The sequence below is a fragment of the Ursus maritimus genome, unplaced genomic scaffold, assembly GCF_017311325.1.
Source record: "Ursus maritimus isolate PB19 unplaced genomic scaffold, ASM1731132v1 scaffold_2, whole genome shotgun sequence".
Lineage (NCBI taxonomy): Eukaryota > Metazoa > Chordata > Mammalia > Carnivora > Ursidae > Ursus > Ursus maritimus.
This window is the reverse complement of record NW_024424452.1, coordinates 7,952,115-7,971,363: the sequence shown is the minus strand read 5'-3', so window position 1 is coordinate 7,971,363 and position 19,249 is coordinate 7,952,115. Positions and strand designations below refer to the sequence as shown.

General features: G+C 47.5%; 1 protein-coding gene and 1 long non-coding RNA gene across 3 annotated transcripts; one reads left to right on the top strand and one right to left on the bottom strand.

Moving 5' to 3' along the window:
* Window positions 1-1,371: 1,371 nt before the first annotated feature.
* IFT22 (intraflagellar transport 22) lies at window positions 1,372-8,921 on the top strand. 2 transcript variants are annotated; one of them, XM_040634893.1, is made up of 6 exons: window positions 1,404-1,485; window positions 5,412-5,488; window positions 5,606-5,695; window positions 5,969-6,171; window positions 6,855-6,918; window positions 7,616-8,921. In XM_040634893.1, the coding sequence occupies exons 1-6, from the start codon at window positions 1,447-1,449 to the stop codon at window positions 7,617-7,619; spliced, it is 477 nt and encodes a 158-aa protein (XP_040490827.1). In that variant the 5' UTR covers window positions 1,404-1,446; the 3' UTR covers window positions 7,620-8,921. The 2 variants fall into 2 exon arrangements, with proteins under 2 accessions (XP_040490826.1, XP_040490827.1); XM_040634892.1 differs by lacking the exon at window positions 7,616-8,921 and having other exon boundaries at window positions 1,372-1,485; window positions 6,855-7,346.
* Window positions 8,922-16,590: 7,669 nt separating this feature from the next.
* Window positions 16,591-18,586, bottom strand: LOC103670132. The gene is made up of 3 exons (XR_570491.2): window positions 17,990-18,586; window positions 17,652-17,757; window positions 16,591-17,019 (listed from the first exon to the last, which is right to left on the bottom strand). It is a non-coding gene; the product is annotated as an uncharacterized LOC103670132 (long non-coding RNA).
* Between the last annotated feature and the right edge of the window lie 663 nt (window positions 18,587-19,249).

Here is a 19,249-nt window from a genome sequence, read left to right as displayed (position 1 = left end):
TTCTATTACATGTACCCAGACAGAATTCCTGGCACATGCTTCCCATCACCCTTAGAATAAATTCCCAAAGTCTTACACCACCTCTCCAACAGCATACCCTACCACTCCCCCTTATTCTTCTTGCATCAGCCTCATGGACCCTCTGGGCTGTTCTTGGTACATGCCAAGTGTATTTCTGCCTCAGTGTCTTTGCCCTTGCTGTTCCGGCATGCTCTTCCTCGAGATCTTTCACAGTTTGCTTGAGCCCTCTCTTCACTCAGCTTTCTGCTTTAATGTCACCTCTGTCCCATGGTCTTGCCTTGACTACTTCATCCAAAACTGGCTCCTTCACACTCCTTAACTCTTTAGTAATTTATCTTTATTCATAGCACTCACCACTAACTAAAATAATTTCTGCCCGACAGTATGTTACTTATTTTCGAGCTTAATGTCCATTGGCTCCAACGGAATGAAAGCTTCCAGAGGTACAAGCACCTCCCAGTACCTGGAAGAGTGCCTGGCATGAAGTAGGCATTTGAAGGATATTCATTTAATCAATCCGTCAATTCATGACATCTTGAAATTGAGGTAGATTTCATCCTTACACTTCACTCAGCAGTTCTTCGTAATACAAAGACTATGTAACTATGCCACTAAAAGTTAAAGACACGCTGTTGGGTTTATTTTGGTATTTTTGTCATACCAGCACTTTCTGGGGCTAGCAAGTTTTGTCTGGACACTTCATTTCACGGCCCCTCATGAAATTCTGGACCTGCTCCGCAATTTAAGGCTGAACTAATGAATGGGTTTTGCAGCGAAGCTTCCAAGCACCTGCACTGACACTGACCTACGCCGGGCATTGTCCTTTTGGTTTCTCCCCAGATCACCCAAAGGACGATTCAGAGACTCGTTTTGTCTCTGACCTTTTCTAGATTGGGCCAGGGCTGTGATAAACCCGATCATAATGGGGACAGTATGGTCCCAGAGTGACGAAGGCGTCAGAAGGCCTGCTCCCAATTCCAGCTCACCAGCTACATGGCCAGGCTGAGTTCTCGGGGTTACTGGGAGGAGCACTGATCAGGGACCTGCAATCAGCCCCCAACCTACAAAGAGAGAGAGGCGGCACGTGTGAGCTCTGCAGTCCTCCCGGCTCGGAAGCGAGTCTGGATCCGGGTTTTTTGCTTCCCTTCCACCCTACCCCCAGCCTCGAACCCCCACTTCCAGCCCCGAAGCCCAAGCGGCCAGGCCAGAGCAGCCCTCCCATCCGCCCGCCCAACAGCAGGCCCATCCGCGAGCCCATCCGCGAGCCCTTCCGCTACCAGCCCCGCGCGGCGGCCCCGCCCACTCCCGTCGGCCCCCGCGGGCCGCTACCGTCGCCGTGGAAACGAAAGCAGCCAATCGGCGCGGCGGCTTCCGCTCCTCCGCGCCGCGGTGGGCTCCGGCGGGCCTGAGAGCTTCAGGCCCGCGATGCTGAAGGCCAAGATCCTCTTCGTGGGGCCCTGTGAGGTGAGGCCCCGCCGGCGGGGGCGGCGGGCGGGGGCCCGGGTGGGCGCGGGGCGACTCGGGACTGTGCCTTGCGCCGGGAGCCCCCCAGGAGTCCCCTGTCCCACCGCACCGACCAGGTGTGCGCCGCTGGCCTCAGCGTGAATCGGCGCCCCCAGACCTCGACCCCGTTGTCGTAAGGCCTGAAGGTAGTGAGTGGCGTTTTGGAGCCAGAGTCTAGGTCCCACGATTCTCCTTTGCCCCTGAGGTTGGCCCTAATGAATATGCCTGTGGGACAAGAAAAGGAGAGAGAGGAAAGACCAGACTATTGCATGGTCTTTGAACGGTTCGCTCGTAGTGCGCGTGGTGGTGGTGCGGGATTAAATCTACATGTGGACTTCACACCATACGCAGGAATAAGATTCCCATGGACTAGAGCTAAATGTTTGAAACAACTACCGTGAAAATAGTGAATATTCTCCATCTTCAGCACGCATCCCAATTGCTTGGAGGGCTTGTTAAAAACACAACATGCCAGGGCGCCTGGATGGCTCAGCCGGTTAAGTGTCTGCCTTCGTGTCTGCCTTCGCTCGGGTGGTGGTCCCGGGGTCCTGGGATTGAGCCCCGCGTGGGCCTCCCTGCTCAGCCAGGAGCCTGCTTCTCCTCCCTCTCCCTCTGCCTGCTGCTCCCTCTCGCTTGTTCTCTCTCTGTGTCAAATGAATAAATGAAGCCTTAAAAACAAACAAACAAGAAAAACACATGCCAGTCCTGCCCTAGAGTTTTGATTCAGTAGGTCTGGGAGGGATCCGAGAATCTGCCTTATACTGATGCTTTGCCCAGGGAGCACGGGTTGAGAACCATTGTAGTAGATGCATAAATGGAGAGATGTTATTCCGCTTGAGGCAGGGAAGGTCTCCTCAAGCACAACACAAAAATTGAAGAAGCCTTAAAAGGAATGACAGCGAAAGTAAGCCTGGGTGAAGTATCTGCAAAATACATCACAAAGCAAGAATTAACGGGTAGAACGCACAAGGGAAGTTGAAAAATTGGTCAAGAGAACTCAATAGAAAATCGAGCAAAGTCCCTGCACACAAGTGCAAGTGGCCAATGGGTATAAGAGCGTGTTCAGCCTCACAGTCAACAAGAACACAAATTAAAACAAGAAGATGACCTTATTTACCCATCTGAGTGGATGAAAAAAATTAGAACACTGATAACACGAAGCATGAGATGCTTGTAGGGAAACGAGTACTTTAGGATTCTGTTGATGGGACTATACATTGCTAACAGCTTTATTGGCAATCCGATTATTAAACTTTAAAACGTGTGTAGCTTTCAGTGCAGCATTCACATTTCTCAGAATCTAGGGTAGCCAGACACTTACCTTTGTTGCCCAGAGGGGATATTAAACGGTATTGGACAGTTGTAAACACCCTAGGTGCCCATCATGTCTAAATAAACTGAGGCACATTCATACTGGGGAAGACGCCGGCAGTTACCCGAAAGGAGGCACCTTTTTGTGGAGTGACATGGAGAACTTGCCAAGACATAAACTAGTAAGCGGAATAGACAAGTAATAACAATATGCACAGAATTGTGAAAAGTAAACCAAGCATAAATATCTTTTTTTAAATGGAAATTTTCAAACATACAGAGGGAGAAAAAGCAAGGAACTCCTAGTACTCATCACCCAGCGTCAACAACAAAATATATTTCTGCACACACATATCCCCCTGTAGCTCAGTACTCTGCAGATTGGCCAAACTTTCTCTCTTTAAACATGCCGGCCGGTTCCCGGCCTGGTGCCATCCAACTAGTTATTCTCTCCCCCTGGAAGGCTCGATTGACTCCTTGTCATTCAAATCTCGGTTTAAACGTCACCCTTTCGGCCTTCCCTGACCACCCAGTTCAAAGTCCCTGTGGCTTGATTTCTATCCTCGCACTTAGCACTCCTTCATCTTGTGTGCAACCGCTCAGGGCAAGGTAGACATTGAACAATACCTCATGTGCCTGCCAGTTTCTTCTTTTGCAGAAGAACCCTCCCCCTCAATCAATTGGTTTTGACCAACATGTATATATACACTTTAAGGGCATAGATGAAATATTTAAATGCACTTCTGTGATGTCTTATGTATTCGTGTCGCTGTATATACATTTGAAGGTACATTAAAGATACATATTAATTTGGAAACGCTCCTTTATTCCATACTTGCATTTCATGACACAGCTTTAAAATTCATGCTCCTCATCTGCACCTTTGACACCCGAGTCGATTTTATGACCAAAGCCACTTTTAAACCACATGACGCGCACCTGGCCGGCTCAGTCGGAAGAGTGCATGACTCTTGATCTCAGGGTCATGAGTGTGAGCCCCACATTGAGTGTAGAGATTACTTAAATAAATAAAACTTAGAACACACACACACGACAAAGCACACCATCTGAGTAGTTTAGAATATAAGCACTTTTTGAATCTGTGTATGACCCTGTTCCCTAGAAATGTATTCCATTCCGAAGAACCATGCCTATTACATCAGGTCATTTGCTTTATTCGTTCATCCTATAGATAAATATTCATGATCTCCACAAACATAACCGTTCAACTGTGTTTTGTTTTTTAAAGATTTATTTAGTTGGGGGGGCAGAGGGGGAGGAAGAAGCAGACTCCCCACTGAGCAGCGAACCTGATGAGGGGCTTGGTCCCAGAACCCTGAGATCATGCTCTGAGCATCTAAGGCAGATGCTTAACCAACTGAGCCATCAGCTTAACTGACCGAGCCACCCAGGCGCCCCTCAACTGTGTTATTTTTAAGTGACATTTAGTTTGTGAGGCCCCATGCTCAGGAAAAATTACTAAAGCGGTATTTTTTTTAAGATTTTATTTATTTATTCGATAGAGATAGAGACAGCCAGCGAGAGAGGGAACACAAGCAGGGGGAGTGGGAGAGGAAGAAGCAGGCTCATAGCAGAGGAGCCCGATGTGGGGCTCGATGCCATAACACCGGGATCACGCCCTGAGCCGAAGGCAGACGCTTAACCGCTGTGCCACCCAGGCGCCCCTACTAAAGCAGTATTAAGCCCCTTCCCCACCTTTCGCTGATTCTGTCTTATGACCTCTACAAGCCTCCAAAACTGGCATTGATTGAAATACTTCTAGTCAAGCAGTTGTTCAAAATTAAGTCCTTAAGAGAGCAGGGCATAATTTCAGAGATGTTTCAGGACTCGAGTGTAAGAGATTCTCTTTCATCTGAGGAATAATTTGCGGAGGACAAAAATGCCTTATCTTACATCCAAGCATATTCAATATTTGCCAAATGAATGATGCGAATGCACAGAAAATAGCTGGAAACAGATCCTTTGAGGAGGGAATGGAATGGATGAACAGATGGCTACTTTGGGTGGGGGGACCAGGAGGGCTGCTCTGTTAATAGGACTGTGTATGACTTGTATTGACTAGAAGGAGAAACAGCCCTGTCTGAGAGTGTGGCACGGCCAGCCACTGTGGGACCTAGCTCTGACCTTGAACTTCTGTGTGACCTTGAGGAACTCCCCTCCCCTTTCTGGGCTTCAGTGGCTTCGTATCTGTGACAGACTGGTTACTCGATGTGGAGAGGAGGCAGGAGAGAGACTCACACTAACAATTCTTTTCTGTTCTCAGATAAGTTAACTGAGAACCAGCCAGGAAAATCAGTGTGGGTAAGAAAGTCACCCAGCGGCAGAGCCAGCGTTAGAACCCGGTGCACGCTGGGTCCCAGACCAGACTGCGCCCACCACGTACAGTAAAGCAGCGAGGCCCACCCAACCAGAGAGAACCCTGTGCCTTGGTACTCTCGGGGTGAACGTGGCCTACACGCCATCACACCCGATTCCAAGCCAGCTATCGGAGGGCACGTTTATGGTTTACTTTTCTTCTCTTCAGCAAAGAGCTTTTATTATCTTCATTTCCACAGAGTGGAAAAACTGTTTTGGCCAACTTCCTGACAGAATCTTCTGACATCACCGAATACAACCCAACCCAGGGAGTGAGGTGAGTGGTGACAAATCTGTTTCCCAGAGAGGCCCACCACCCCCCTTTTGGTGACGGTGGCACTCCCAAAGTACACTGTTCTCAAAGTGGAGATGCTACTATTCTTTTTATTTCTAGGATTCTGGAATTTGAGAACCCACACGTGACCAGCAACACCAAAGGCACGGGGTGTGAATTTGAGCTATGGGATTGTGGCGGAGATCCAAAGTACGTTTCCTTTAAAGAGGGTTGATTTCATCAAATGATTCAAGACTCAGCTGCCCGCCAAGCACCTTGGACTCTGGCCCAGCACACTTCCTAGCATGTATTAGGGGCATGATCGATTATTTGGTGATATGCGTGGCTCTTGAAACTTAACTGATTGGGTTATGACACAACGACAAGTCATCCATCAGTTAACCCTACGACGTTATTTTTAAAGGCCTCGGCTAGAAGCCGGAGCCCCCTGACATTCCCCGTGCCTCCTTCTCTGCCTTTCAGGTTCGAGTCTTGCTGGCCAGCCCTGATGAAGGACTCACACGGGGTGGTGATCGTCTTCAACGCCGACCTCCCCAGCCACCTGAAGGAAATCGAGATGTGGTATTCCTGCTTCGTCCAGCAGCAGTTCCTACAAGACACTCAGTGTCTGCTGATCGCACACCACAAACCAGGCTCCGGAAGTGATAAAGGAAACCTGACTTTGTGTAAGGAGACTGCCATTTCTCCTTTCAGCTCTTGTCTTCAGTGGTCCGGGCATTTGTGTATTGCTCCGTGTCTTTGAAGCCAGTAGCTCTGTGCAGTTTTTGAGCACCTGCTGTGTCCTTGGCCTTTGTTCTTCCTACCATGTAAATTGGAATCTCTAGGTTGGAAGAGCTGTCATGGCATCCAGGCCAGGACAGAGACACTTTAGAAGCAGGCAGACACCAAGAGGGGGAAGAAACCTGATTTTAGCCGCTCACCAGTACTATTAGGGACCCTCTTTCCTGACTGGTCTTGTCTCAAGAAAAGCTTTCAGTTAGCATGTGACACACACTGTGACAGAGGTGACAGAGTGCTCATGGAAGATGACAGAAAATTCAGAAATCTCTTCCTTTCTGGTGTGAGAAGAGGACCTGGAACTGGCTTGTAGTGTTGTGATCCCATCACCAGATGGCAGTGTGGTAGCGCTCTTTATTGGGCACCTACTGTATGCCGAGCACGATGCTGAGTGCGGTGGCACTCGGTGAAACATTTCTTCCTCTGTTAAACCATGACAAGCAAGACACAACTGTATTTTTGGCCTCTAGAAAGTTAAACAAATTGGCTTCGATAAGACTCAGGTCACTGGCAGCTGGAAAGGGCCCCTCCTTAAAAGTTCATGCCTAATTACATTATTTTCCTTTTTAAGCGCCCCCCTTGAACAAGCTGAAGCTGGTGCACTCGAATCTTGAGGATGACCCTGAAGAGATCAGGTTGGAGTTTATAAAGTATTTAAAAAGCATAATCAACTCGGTGTCTGAAAGCAGAGACCGGGAGGAGATGTCAATTATCACCTAAGCAGCGTTCGTCTGGATTCTTCGCTTCGCACATGAGGTCAACTTGTTCCCCAGGGCGGACCTGGAATCTTACCCAGCTACCTATGTGTCCTTCTCCCTGTAGCTGTAGAAGAGATTTTCCTTATCTGCTCTCAGGTTCCGGTCAGCCGGGGAGTTGACTCATACCATTTATTCTCTGTCCTCAGTTCAACTGAGAAAATCCTATATTGCCTTCTGATTCCTTTGCCCCAAACCTCTCCAAGAGCTGGAAAACTGAGCTGTTTTCCTTTCCCCTTCATATATGTCAAGTGATAAAAATTGTGGAACTGTAACTGTCAGAACCAAACGATACTGCAATAGTTTAATTGCTGTGTATTGGTTTGAAGGTGATTTTCATTGCTTAGTTCATTCAACAAATACTGACATGTCGTGCTACCCTGTTCTAGGAGCTGATGATATACAGCGTGAGCAAAACAGATAAAAATCCTCCCCCTCGTGGAGCTGCCTTTCTGTTCCTTTAAATAACAGGGAGGTAGAGTCCAACACATAAGTCCTACACCTTCGCTATGGGGGAAAATGATAGATTTTTCCATTTTCCATAATTGGTCTAAATCTCATGCTCCCCTCCTCCTAGGTAAGGAGGGAACCCAGACCACATCTGATGCCAAATGAGGGTACAATTGATCCTCCCTTGCGGGTTCTGCATTGCGAATTTGCCGGCTGGCTCCAACTGATTTGTAACCCCCAGATCACTACTCACAGTGCTTTCGGTAATTCGGAGCAACAGAAATTTGGACCATCGGTCACGCACGTTTCCAGCTAAGGCTGAACAAGGCCACGCTCTGCCTTCTTGTTTCAGCTCTCGAACTATATACAAGTATCCTTGTCATAGCCTATTGGGTGCCCCATTTTCACTTTTCTGTGCTTTTCGTGACTGGTCTTGCTGTTTAGAATGACCCCCACACGTGGTGCGGAAGAGCTGGCTAATGTTCCAAAGTGCAGAAAGGCTGTGATGTGCCTTACGGAGAAAATTGGTGCTTTAGATAAGCCTCATTCCAGCATGAGTTCTAGTGCGGTTGGCTGTGCGTTGAATGTCGATGAAATCAACCACGTATATTGAATAAGGCGTCTTTAAGTAGAAGAGTCCATAAAACGAGGTTACGTAATGATGGTTGATGAAACTGATCAGAGGCACACAGGAATGTAACCCTGCATTTCCCCAGAAGCAGCGCTTTGCTATTCCCTCATCCAGGGCGCATGGTGACTTCACAGACTATAAGGACCGTGAATAGTGAGAATCAACTGTTTTTCCATCTCTTACAATTTAAAAGTTTCCACGTTAGTTCAGTCTCCTTGGGTTCATCAACTCAAGGTTACTATCTACTTCCTCGCCCTTTTCCCCAAGACGGTGTTAGGGTGTCCAGACAGGGTCTGTGCTACTATTGGGGCAGCTGTTCCAAGGTTCCGGTTCCCTTCCTGACTGGCCACCCTACTGGCCATCTCCTGTCAAGTCCAGGACTGGTACTGTCGGTGGCATGGGTTTTCCCCTTGGAATCAGGGGTCCCAGGCTGACTCCGCTACATCCTGGGTGAGCCTGGCCCTGCGCATTTCTGAGAACCAGCTGTGTCCTCTATACATCCCAGATCTCTGTGGGTCTCTGTGGCAGGACCGTTGGACTCCTTGCCACAGCTGGCCTGTCTGGTCCATCCTCAACTCTTAGCTTCCTGGGAGAAAAACAGGATTTTCAGGAATCGAGAATATAGCGGGTAGATATTCTCAAATATTATCCCTGTTAACGATAGTTAGAGATGCAGTATTCTCATTATAAACTTACAAGGAGGTTTACTTGATCACTTAGGATAATTGTTTAATATAACAATCCTGTTACCCTTTTTAAACGTGTAAAATATACATAACATAAATTTTGTCATTTAACCATTTTCAAGTGCAAGTCTGGCGTTCCATGCATTCACAGCGTTGTGCACCCATCTCCACTACCCGTCTCCGGAACATTTTTATCATCCCAGACTGAAACTCTGTACCCGCTAAACACTAACTCCCCATTCCCCTCCCCCCAACTCCTGGCACCACCATTCTCCTTTTTGTCTCTCTGAATTTGACTGCTCTAGGGACTTCATAAAAGTAGACTCATACAGTATTTTACGTTTTGTGACTGGCGTATTTCGCTGAGCAGAATGTCCTCAAGTTTCATCCATGTTTAGCAGGTGTCAGAATGTCCTTCCTTTTTAGGGCTGAGTAATATTCCATTGTATGGACAGATTCTATCTTGTTTATCCATTCCTCTGTCGGTGATTATAAATAATTTGCTAGAACAGTAGTGTACGATTCACCTCGGATATCTTTCTTTCCAAGATTTCATTTTTAAGTAATCTCCACACCTAACGTGGGGCTCGAACTCACAACCCCAAGATCAAAAGTCATGCACTCCACCAACGGAGCCAGCCAGGCACCCCCCACCAAGGATATTTTTGAAGAAGATTAGCATTTAACCTCTCCAAGATTTTGTTTAAATATCCTTGGTATCTGGACATCATTATCAGCTTGGAAGGCAGAATACACATACATCTTCTAAAAAGTTTTTTATGATCTTAGGGGAACTTAATTCTTAAGTATTCCTTCAGGTAATACATGTAAAAACAATGTTATATCATCCTAACACCTAATTTGTAAAAACCATCAAAAGCGTTAATGCTCAGAATAAGCAAATATGGTGAGTTTATAGCTTATCGTACGAGTTTGCTTTAATCTTAGGAATTTGTTCATCCATAATTTTTATATTTGGATTCTTTTTTTTTTTTTTCCAGTAAGCTCTAGGCCCAACATGGGGCTTGAACTCATGACCCCACGATCGAGAGCTTCATGTTCCAGCCAGGTGCCCCTATTTTGGGAATTTTTTTTTTTTTTTTTAACATAGCCAGCCTGGAAACACATTAAGTAGATCAAAAGTTAGATGTAGGTCTTTTCCAGTGCCAGGGAGAGAAAAGTAGAGACGCTTAAGAGAACCAAGAGGCGTGGGTGCGCTTCACTTTGAGAACGAGGAGGCTGAAATGAAGCCGTGTGGGCAGTCTGTCGGAGAGAGTGGTATTTGCTAATAATGCCAGCGTCCTGGTACATTTAGATTGAACTACAGTCACCTCTTAGCCAACTGCCTGGTTACCTGCGAGCACATTTGAAGGCCAGGTTAATTTCCTTCTGACCTGGAGCGTGTGAGGAACACAGAATAGCCTCAAGGCCAGCTGTAGCAAATCATCTTTACGTAATCGTGGCAGTGACAATAATGGGTCTGCAGAACACAGCTGCAGAACAAAAAGGAATTGTTTTTATCTGATTGTTGATGAGAAGCCAAGCGTTCAACAGAAAAATTAGCCCCAGCAGCAAGCATTTACATTGGGGGCCAGAGTGCAACCCTCGTAAGGACTTGACTAGAGAAAAAGATTTGTATTTGAATAGACCACGTGGGCCCCGGTCTATGAAGAAGTCTTCCTGTCTTCCCTGTGCTGGAACTCCATCCCTCTGAAGAAGCCACTTATCAGGGCACCTGGGTGGCTCAGTGGGTTAAGTGTCTGACTCTTGATATCAGCTCAGGTCTTGATCTTGGGGTTGTGAGTTCAAGCCCTGTGGTTGGGCTCCATGCTGGGCATGGAGCCTACTTAAAAAAAAAAAAAAAAAGAAGAAGAAGCCACTTACCTTCCATATTCTACCAGACACAGTCTGTGCATGTACAAATGTGTTTTGTGAATGGAAATAAGAGCAAACTCTTCACATTTTCCTACAACTTGCTTTTTTCACTTTTTTATCTTAGGAGTTCGTGGACATACATACAGAGCTGCTTTATTCTTTTCGTAGCTGCAAATTATTCCACGTAGCCATTTATGTTACAGTTTTATACTAGATCATTGTAATAACCATTCATGTTGAAAGATTACCTTTTTCTTGATGGACATTTTTAACGATACTGAAATACGTGATTTAGGATAAAAATATGCTTGAACGTGAAATTTTAGGAAAGTGGTTTCAACCATCAGCCCTTTCGAGGGAAGGGTAAGATTGCTGGGGTCTTGGCATCCTAGGTCTGATTTCTCATTTCATACCATTTTCTAACTGCACGACGTGATTTCTGCCACGCGTGTGCTAGCGTACGGTGAGATTACTTTCTTTGTATCACAGATGGGACAATGATGAAGATGAGTGGTCAGATGGTAAAAGGCCTCTCAGACCAGGCCAAGGAGTTAGGGTTTGAGATGCCACTGAAGAATCATCCCCGCAGATTAATGCGGTCAGCTCTCCACTTTAGAAATATACTCTGCTGGCAGCGTGAGAGCTGGGTGGGAAGGACCCCTGTAGAGGTGACTGCTTGTCATTCCTTCATTTGTGGCTGCATCACCCCGGTCTTTAAGGCCAGCATCCTCAGATCTTTCTCAGCTCCATCCTGTCCCCTCTGTGCAGCTGACTCAAACCTCCCTCTGACACTCTTTTATAAGGACACTTATAAGTGCACTAAGGGCCCGACTCGATAATCTCCCCATCTAAAGATCCTTAACTTAATCATATCTGCAAAGACCCTTTCTCCAACTAATGAAACAACACTCACACGTTCCAGGGATTGGGTCCTGAGATCTTTGGGGGCCATAATTCAGCCTCAGTGAATGGCACCTGAGGGGCTAATGGAAGAGGCAGGGTAAGGGGAGATGTCAAATGACTAGTCCAAGATGACCCAGTAAGTTAGGGACAGGGACTGAACTGGCCCCCATGCCCCTGTTCCTTCCCCTGTCCTGTGGTAACTGGGCAGGCAGATGAGTCCACAGGTCAACATGGCCAAGAATGTCACCCCGAGACTGAACCGTAGTAAGCAACAAGGACAACAGCAGTGGGGCAAGCAGCCATTCTTGAAGCCGAGCCACCCAGAAAATGGTTTGCACTTATGTTGCAGATAGAGCTAGCGTCATAGTATCATATTTCCTGAAACGAATCCAATCAGGGAGTAGTATTGAAACTTGTAATGAAAACCACGAGTTAGTCATTTAACATCACAACTTGACCGTCCACCTCTCCAGATCGCTCAGGAAAGCTCCTGGAGATCATTATACTTTTTGTGGAACTCCAGAAGACCCATATACCACAAGGGTGGTAGCCAAAATTGCTATAACAGAGCAGAGATCTGCCGGTAACTGAAGACCTATAAGAGTTTTTTAAAATACCAGTTAAAAAAGTAACTGTTTGCACCACTGAAGTAAATTACTCTGAACTATGACTCTGCTAGATCTTGACCTCAGCCTTCCCCACCTAATGGTTGAGAGTATCCTGGCCTTGGCTGATACTTTCTCAACAAATGTATTCTTTGCTTAAGCAACAAATGAAGGATCCCCGTTTTAAAAACCAAACCCAAAGAGATTAGTGAGGAGGGAGGAAACTCTCTGCTTTTGAATGTTAAGAACAGATTACATATTTTTAATGTGACTTCGAAACTGCTTTATCAGTTAAATAATTCTCTACATTTATGATACTGGCCATTCTTCCTACAAAAGTTAAAAGCCAATGGAAATGTTGTGTCTGCCAAGTATTCCCACTTCAAAAGGAAAGTTCGTGGGGCTTTGATGTGAGCAACACCTCATCTATCTTTCTGCAGTTCATTCCTATCTAGGCTTTCTGATAGCTTTTAAAAAGTATGCCTCCTTTCTCGAAAGCCTCAGCGCACATTTACCCCACGCTTAAGCAGCTCTTTGGATGGGGCATAATTTTAGATCTTAGACATGCAAAGTGCTATGTAAAACAATAACTCCTCTATTTTACATTATTGTCTACCTGGAGTTTTGTGGTAAGTACTTTATGCAAGAACCATCCTTCCTTTCTCTTTTGTGTGACTTTACAAGGCCTGGAAAACACCTAGGTATGTTACCCATAATGATGCAATGAAATATTTTGTTCAGAGGGATAAAACTCTAATTTTATCAGAGTACTAGTGGCTTGGTTTCTACTTATAGGAACCTACTTCAAGTACTTTTCAAGGATATTTTGCAAATACAGCTACACTTGGAATTTATCACCCTTTTTGGCGGTGCAGCTGTTCAAAGCAGAAACTTATGCTTTGCATTTTTAAAAAATGGTGACAATGGTTTTAAGGTATCAATCGCAAACGAGATGAATTCTAAAAAGAATGGTTCTTATGTATGGGGAGACTAGCCCGAGACAGTAAGTTAGGTCAAATATATACCAGCCAAGGAGCGTGGACTTGATTCTATTAGCCGCTGAAAAGCCCTAAGCAGAGCAGGGAGGATTACTTTGGTGGCCCCGTGGAGAGATGACTGGGGCCACCAGGGGAACATGGCGGGAGGACGTTGACACGGAAATGCAGTGTGTCTGAAACACAGCACTGGCGATTGGCATGAAGAAAACGGGACAGGTTCCGTAAGTATTTCGGAAGTAAAATTTGTGTTTGAGTGGACAAGAAGGAAGAAGGCGAGTTTAATCCCCTATCTTAAGCGTGACCGGTTTATCGCAGGTGCTCAATAGTGACAGTTAATCAATGACTACATTTCCCATAGGCCTTAGGGCAGCGTCGCCAGCGTTTCCCAGAGGGCTGTGCGATGCCCAAAGTAACCCTGAGTGCCCGTGGAAGAGGTAAACAAGCGGGGATGCGCTCTTTAATGTTGCTTTATAACCAAATTTCCAATTCTCCTTTCCTCCTCTGTTCCTCTTCTCTGTGTACCGCTCTTCTGTTCACGGGCTTCAGGAGCCCAAATACCCAGTACTTGACTCCTTTGGCAACAACTCGGTGTTACCGTTTCCGTGCCTAAGGACCGGAAGCGGATTGTCCTTGCGGCCTTTTGGGAAATGTAGTTCCGTCTTCCCATGCCCTTGGTTCGGCGTCAGGGCTCCGTCTTTTCGGGCCCCAGAACCAAGGCCTGGGGGGCGGGGGCATGTGACCGGCCCGTCTGAAATCTTTGGGGACTGTTCCGGGCACTGCCCCCGGCGGGCCCAGGCCACTGACAGTTGCAGAGGCGACGAGCCCGGCCCGTCTCCATGGTGATCGGCTCGCCGCAGAGGCCTCTGGGAATTGTAGTTGGGCGGGAGCCGGCCCGTGCGCCGTGTTCCGAGCGGTGGCAGTTAACGCTCGCCACCGCGGTCAGGTCGGAGCTTGGCGGCGTCCGGGGGAGCTTCTTCCGCTTTTCCTTGGCCTCCGGGAGCCCAGGCAGGCGAGCGGCCTCCCGGAAAGGCTGGATGTCTCCAGGGAAGGTATCTGGCAGGCGTTTCGCAGAGGCTCGCACAGTGGGTCACAGTGATGAGGGTGTGGCCTCGAGCGAGCGCTTGGTCCCGTCTCTTCTGCTAGAGAAGGGGGGACCGAAACCCAGAGAGAGTCGGTGATTTGCCCCAAAGCGAGGCTAGACCCTAGTCTGTCCGTTCACGCCTTTCTTTCCAGCACAGAGCGCCGTGCCTGGCACAGAGCAGGCGCCCAGACATCGGTTAAGTGTCATTTCGTTCTAACGAGAGCCACCTGAAATACTTTTAACAAATTACAAGATTTAAAACAAAAAATTTTTTAAAGAGGGAAGTGGACCTTTAGATAAGGAGACTTATTAGCCAGATGCAACCTGTAAACTTTATTCGGATCATCAGTCTTAACAATTGTGCAGTTTTTAAAAATCTGGTAGATGTGAACATTGATTGGCAATTTGGCAGGGTTACTGTTTAAACCTTTTAGCTGTGAAAAGGCTGTTGGGGTTATGCATTGAAAAGGAAAAGAGTCTTAGAAATGATGTCTGAGATTTGCTGGAAAAATACCCAGCGTGGCAGGCAAGGGAAGGCAGGAATGGTAAGGGATACCTGAGAGAGCGTTGTACTGTTTTACTCTCTTTGGTGGTGTTGAAAAGGACCATAATCAAGGGGTTTTATTTCATTATGTTTCAGAAAGTTTCTGAGCTATGAAGCAGTTCAGGAAGAGTTTCTCTGAAACGTAAGCCTCCCACGGCACAAGTGAGCCTCCTTGGGGCCTTCTCCTGTCAAGAATGAGCACTGCAATGAGGGGGCGGCTGTGTCCCAGTGCCCCCAGGTCCTTCAAAAGCCGGACAGAATTCTGACCGTGAAGGCGGAGGCAGAGGACCATGCTGCCAGGTAATCAGCCTCCCAGCCAAGAGCTGGCCTGTCCCCGCTTCAGAGAGGTCTAAGACCAGGAGGCTCGGGACCCTACAAGGTTCTGAAATGCCCCTGGGAGCTCTGCCGCCAGTGGCTGAGGACACAGGGACAGTCTGCACGTTTCCCATCCTGAAGCTGCTGGAGCTGGAGCAGCTCCTGGCCATCCTGCCCAGAGGCGGTCAGGCTGGGGCTGGGAGTGCGCCGCTGGGCAACGGGGGAGTGATGGGAGGCCTGCTGGAGGGCGGGAGTGAGAAAATGAACCAAGCCCGCAGGTAGAAGAGAGATCTAACGTGCAAAGATAGGGAGGGCTAGGTCTTCCAAGGAGAACGAAGGCCACGTCTGTTTTGACCCAATACCGTGTCTGTGTTCCTCTTGGCTCTTCCCTGGTGCTTTTGGGGATCAAATTAGATTTTGGATCATTTCCTAGGTTTTTTTTTCTTTTCTGACATTCTGATTCTAATTCTTATGGGGAGGTGCTTCCATTAAGCCATGATTTAACCTCACATCTGAATCATTCTCTACAGAAACTATAATACGTGTTCTTTTGTCACGACAAAAGAATCTCTTGGGGGGCGCCTGGGTGGCACAGCGGTTAAGTGTCTTCCTTCGGCTCAGGGCGTGATCCCGGCGTTATGGGATCGAGTCCCACATCAGGCTCCTCTGCTATGAGCCTGCTTCTTCCTCTCCCACTCCCCCTGCTTGTGTTCCCTCTCTCGCTGGCTGTCTCTATCTCTGTCAAATAAATAAAATCTTAAAAAAAAAAAAAAAAAGAATCTCTTGGGACAACAGATCCAAAGTTTGAAAAAATTCTCCATCTCAGCAGACGCCTTGGCCTCATCATCCTCCTAAGAGGCCCTGAGCTCGAACCACCCAGCTCAGCTGGAAGCCAGTGGGGAGAGGTAGGTTGGATTCAGAAAAACCGGAATTTCTGGGCTGTTCTGATGGCTTTGGAGGACAACTAGACAGAATATTGGAAACTAGGACATTTAGGGGAAAGTTCCGGAAATATGGTCCTATCAATAGGTCCAAGTTATATTGAACATAAATCAGTTATTTAGTTTTGTTTTGTTTTTTTTAAAGATTTTATTTATTTATTTGACAGAGATAGAGACAGCCAGCGAGAGAGGGAACACAAGCAGGGGGAGTGGGAGAGGAAGAAGCAGGCTCATAGCAGAGGAGCCTGATGTGGGGCTCGATCCCATAACGCCGGGATCACGCCCTCAGCCGAAGGCAGACGCTTAACTGCTGTGCCACCCATGCGCCCCAGTTATTTAGTTTTTTAAATAAGTTATCAAAGCTTGAGTCAAAACTTAATTTAAAATCACCAAGTTATACACCTTACATATACACATTTTTTTAAGTTCTCAGCTATACCTTAGTAGAGCTGGGGGAATTTTTTTTAATAAAAGAAATTTTTAAAAATTTACATTATCTCTGGGAAATAAGATTATGAAGAACTTTCTCTTTGAATGTTTTTACTAAATATATAACTTTTTTTTTGCCATGAATAGATACTGCTTTACGATCAGAAAAAAATAATAATTTTTAAAGAAATACACTGGGGGAAAAGGTCTAACAAGACATTTTCTTAAAAAAAAAAAAAAGGCAAGTAATTACATTTCCTTTAGGGTTCCCCATTTTCTTGTCTCCAGGACAGGAAGTTTTCTGGGGGGAGATAGCCCTCCCCACCCCCAACACAAGAATCAGCACACATCACCAGCTTCAGGCACAGAAGCTCCAGTTCACACGTGGATCTTGGGAACTCCACCCCCTCCACGCCAGTCGTAAGGCAGCATCCTCTGAGGAGGAGATCAGGGTCTTCGATCTTTTTCTTGGGCGCTCCTGTGTTGAAAAGCAGGCCTGAACATGACAGTTTGCAGACCTGTGCTGGGAGTAGAGTGTGATCATCAGACTAGCGTGAGACCTTCAGTCCAGAACTCAGAGGGGTGCTGAACTCATCAGAGCACAGCAAGGGATCTCAGTCGTCCACTGGTCCCCCCTGCCACGGCTGAGGGTCTTTCACTCCCTGAAGGGTTACGCTGGAGACAGTATTGGGCTGCTTTGAATTCTGGTGTGGTCGCTTTTTAGCTAAACCACACTTGATGATGTGGCTCATGGAGACCTTCGTTGACAATATAGCACCTTTCTTCCCTCATGGGAAGGGAACCCCAGAGATCCAGCCACCCTATATGGAGGGGAGCCTGTTCTGGGGAAAAGCAGGCAGTTGGGAATCGAGAGAACAGACCCACAAAGCATTCATCCCAACCCAGGGAGAATCAGGTAGGGTGGAGGGGCTGGTTAACTGCAGAGAAGATCCTTACCTCACTGTTCATTCCATTCGCTATAAATTCTCAGAAGTCAGTACTGTTTGGTAATAGAATCGTTAAATGCTCATTGCAAAGCCAAATAACACCGCTAGGGGGCTGCTGCTTTCTATCGGCAGTGCCCCTGATCTTTGCGGGAGCATGAGGGGCCTCATAATGGATTTCACAGATTTGGACATGTCCATGGTCACTTACATCTGGAGAACATGATGTCCCTTTCTGTGGAAGTGTGGTTTGAGAAGCTCCCACGCTGAAATAAGTGATAATTTGGACTTCTAGAGTCTCCTGTCACCACTGGGATCTGTGGGACACAGAATTGGGGGAGGCCAGAGGCCGGCATGACATCCATCTATCTGGTGCCCACCAGAATGGATGGACGGGTGCGTTGGTAGCGAAATGCTTCCAGACTCGTTGATAAGCAGCTGCTGCTCTGTGTCCCCGAGCGCCTCGCCAGCCTCCTTGGCCACCCCAGCGACTCCCCTCCCCCGCCATCCTCCAGACCTTCCTAGGGTCCAGCATCTAATGGCTCTCACCTGGTCTTACAAGAGGCTTCTGGATCTCCAGATGAGACCAGCGTCTGTTCTAAAGGCTGTCTGGGCCCTTCCAGTCGCAAAGTGTAATCTCCTCCTTGCCCGTGAGCTTTCATAACCTCTCACCGCCCCTGCTCGTAAAGGGCGGCCGGGCAGCGTAGCCCAGCACAGCGAGGGCTGGAACCAGCTACGTTCGGGTCCTGGCTCCGCTGTGCACTAGCCGCGCTGTGCCTCTTTCCTCATCCGTAAGCATCAAAGAGGAGGAAGTGCTTTGTAAACTACAAAGTGCCTACATGTACAAGTTATTTTTTTAATTATTGTGATTATCAGAGTTCTTTGACCAACACAGGACCACACCCTCAAATCCCAGCTTTCCCCCCTCTGCCTGGACCCCCCACTTCTGCAGTTACCTCAAGCTTCGACCCCAGGACACCCCTCCTTGGAGATCACTAACCTTGGCCCCTTGGGGCAGCTTCCTCAGCCTCCCGCCTCCCTCACCTCTTGCTGAGTGGCCGGGAGAGCCCAAGTTCTTCCCAACCTTCTCGGAATTCCCTTCCTGTCCCCCCTCCAACCCCACCACTTCAGTCCCCTGCTTTTTCCTCATCCTCTCCCCAGGTTTGCAAAATAACTTGGGGTATTCTCCTTATGAAGTACTTCAGAATCTCACTGTATTTCATAACCTGATTTTTTTTTTTTTATTATTTTAGAGAGGGGGAAAGAGAAGTATGTGAGTGGGGGGAGGGGCAAAGGGAGAGGGAGACAATGTCCAGCAGGCTCCCCACTGAGCATGGAGCCCAACGTGGGGCTCGATCCCAGGACCCTGAGATCATGACCTGAGCCGAAACCAAGAGCCAGCTGCCTAACCGACTGCGCCACCCAGGCGCCCCTCATAACCTGCTTTTTAAAAAAAACAGTGTGATCATTAATTACTTTTCTGTAACCTCATCTTTCCTTGCTGTATTATATGTCACGGTTTATTCCATCCATGCCGGCGGTAGGCGTGCACATTTATTTCCATGGCTCTTCTTTGCAGAGCAAGCAGTAACATTTGGCTTTTCTACATCTGATTACAGATGGTGACCTCAGGAGTAGGGACGAGGTGCTCAGCTCAGATCGGGAACTTGCGGAAAGAAGATCCCACGGGTGACTCTTCACAGGTACCAGAGCTGGGAGACACCTCAGAATGTTCCAGAACCTTAGACCAGCATTAGGGAACCTCCAGACACGAGGCCAAGGAGCTGCTGTGCCCAAGAGAAGAGTTTC